Below are 2,468 nucleotides of genomic sequence, written 5' to 3' on the forward strand. Positions count from 1 at the left end.
AAGAAAGAAAGAAAGAAAGAAAGAAAGAAAGAAAGAAAGAAAGAAAGAAAGAAAGAAAGAAAGAAAGAAAGAAAAAAGAAGGAAAAGACAGCAGACCAAAAAAAAAAAAAAAAACTCATGCTCCAGCTAGAACTACAATTTCCAGCATGCATTGCGAACACCCATCCCATTCTTAGCCTGTTGGCTGACTTCCCAGGATGCTCGTCAACACCATCCTGTCTCTAATTGGCCAAGATCCCTCAGCTCTTCCCCGCCTCCAGCCTTGTGCCAGTGTGCGCCCGGGGAGCCGACATGGTGAGCAGGCCCTCTGGGATCCCCGGGGTGGAGAACGGCCTGGCCGAGCTGAGAGGGTCCCCCGAGCGCTTGGAGGCCGCGCGGGCTATTGGAAGTGTCCTGTAGTCAGTGGTGCAGGACGCGGTGGGAGATGAAGCTAGGGCTCTGGTCTGGAGGGAGGGAGGGATTGCCGCTGTCTCTGCTTTCTGACAGGGTCCCAAGTAGCCTAGGTTGTACTAGAACTTATTCGTAGCTTATGGGGACCTCGAACTTCAGATTCTCCTGCCTCCGGAGTGCTGAGATGACAAACGTGTGCCACTATTCACGGCTTTCTGTTTTTCTTTTAAAATCTTTTTTATTTCTCGTTATTTATTAAGTATGAATGTTTTGTATGTATGTCTGTGCACCGTGTATGTGTGTGTGTGTGTGTGTGTGTGTGTGCTGTTCTTAGAGGCCAGAGAAAACATGTAGGATCCCCTGAGAGTGGAGTTAGAAAGGGCTGTGAGCTGCCAAATAGATGCTGGGAATTGAACCTGTGACCTCTGGAAGAGCAATCAGTACTCTTACCCACTGAGCCATCTCTCTAGCATCCTACTCCTTTTATTATTTTTTTTTATTTACCCATTAAAAAATTATTTACAGCCGGGCGGTGGTGGTGCACGCCTTTAATCACAGCACTTGGGAGGCAGAGGCAGGCGGATTTCTGAGTTCGAAGCCAGCCTGGTCTGGAAAGTGAGTTACAGGACAGCCAGGGCTACACAGAGAAACCCTGTCTCGAAAAACAAAACAAAACAAAACAAAAATTATTTACAAAGGGTCTTACCCATTGGTGTTGATGGGCAGTGATGGCAAATGCCTTTAATCCTAGCACTTGGGAGGCAGAGGCAGGTGAATCTCTATGAGTTCAATGCCAGCCTGGTCTACAGAGTGAGTTCTAGGACAGCAAGGGCTACACAGAAACCCTGTCTCAAAAAACCAAGCAAAGCTGTATACCAGCACACCTGGATGACGGATTATTTTTATATTGATCTGTATTTCATGTTGATTGGGAATGATGACAGAATGCTGGCTGGCAGCTCTAGTGGCACACAGTGTATATAACTAGATAATTACAGAAGTGAGTGCTGTGTCAGGCGGGAGCCTGGATTTGTGAAGCTGTGCTCTGAACTGTTGCTCAGATGGAGTGGAGAGCTGGCGTCTCTCGTTTGGTAGGGTGCTCACCTAGCATGGACAGGGCTCCACCCCTGCACTGCCACTGCACAAATTGGGTGTGGGTACACACTATCAGCCTAGCACTCAGGACATGGGGACAGGAGGATCAGCGTTCAGGGTCACCTTCAGCTACATTCTGAGATCCAGACCAGCCTGGGCTATAGGAAATCAACCTCCCTCCCGTCTTTCCTTTGTTTCTTTCTTTTTTCTTTCTGTCATGTGTTTTGGTATTTTTGTTTTTTCAGATATTGTTTCTTTGTGTAGCCCTGGCTGTCCTAGAACTCATTCTATAGATTAGGCTGGCCTCAAACTCAGCGATCTGTTTGTACCTGCTTCCCAAATGTTGGGACTAAACCCATGATTACACACCATGCCTGGCAGGAAACATCCTGACAAATCGTTGGGTACGCTGGCTCTAGCCTTTCATCCCAACACTGGTGAACCAGAGTCAGGTAGATTTCTGTAGGTCGGAGGCCAGCAGCCTCATCTATATAGGGACAACCAGAGTTCACAAAGCAAACAGAAGTACTCAGGGGAAGGGGCTCAGGACCAGGGGAGCTGCTGGGGACGCCTAGGACTCTGAAGACAGACTCTGGCTCATGCCCACCGACTTCTGGGAGATACCACCAGAGCCCAAGCCTGGCCTCCCCACCCACCCACCTTCTCTATAGATAACCTGTGTTACATCAGGGCACTTGAGACTTTCTGACTAGAGCTGCCCCTTTAGGCCGTCCTTGGAGTGCAGCTGGTGGTGACTCTGTTCACCGCCACCCTCATGCACAGGCTAGCGCCACACTGCTCCTTCGCACGCTGGCTGCTCTGCAATGGCAGGTAAGGCAATGTTCTGCTGCCATGGTCCCACTTGGGGCACCTGGTGCACGCTGCTTGTTCCTTTTTAAACATTTTCTTCTTCTTCTTCTTCTTCTTCTTCTTCTTCTTCTTCTTCTTCTTCTTCTTCTTCTTCTTCTTCTTCTTCTTCTTCT

General features: G+C 48.7%; 1 protein-coding gene across 1 annotated transcript in view; it reads left to right on the plus strand.

Annotated features, from left to right (window-relative positions):
• The first annotated feature begins 272 nt into the window (after positions 1–272).
• The window catches only part of Tmem161a (transmembrane protein 161A), a 9,178-nt gene continuing 6,982 nt past the window's right edge, over positions 273–2,468 (plus strand). The window contains exons 1-2 of the mRNA XM_021219267.2: positions 273–294; positions 2,213–2,316. Coding sequence (XP_021074926.1) covers positions 292–294; positions 2,213–2,316 — 107 coding nt within the window. The 5' untranslated portion in view covers positions 273–291. The remainder of the gene's footprint in view (positions 295–2,212; positions 2,317–2,468) is intronic.

Source organism: Mus pahari, chromosome 19 (assembly GCF_900095145.1).
Source record: "Mus pahari chromosome 19, PAHARI_EIJ_v1.1, whole genome shotgun sequence".
In the NCBI taxonomy this organism is placed as follows: domain Eukaryota; kingdom Metazoa; phylum Chordata; class Mammalia; order Rodentia; family Muridae; genus Mus; species Mus pahari.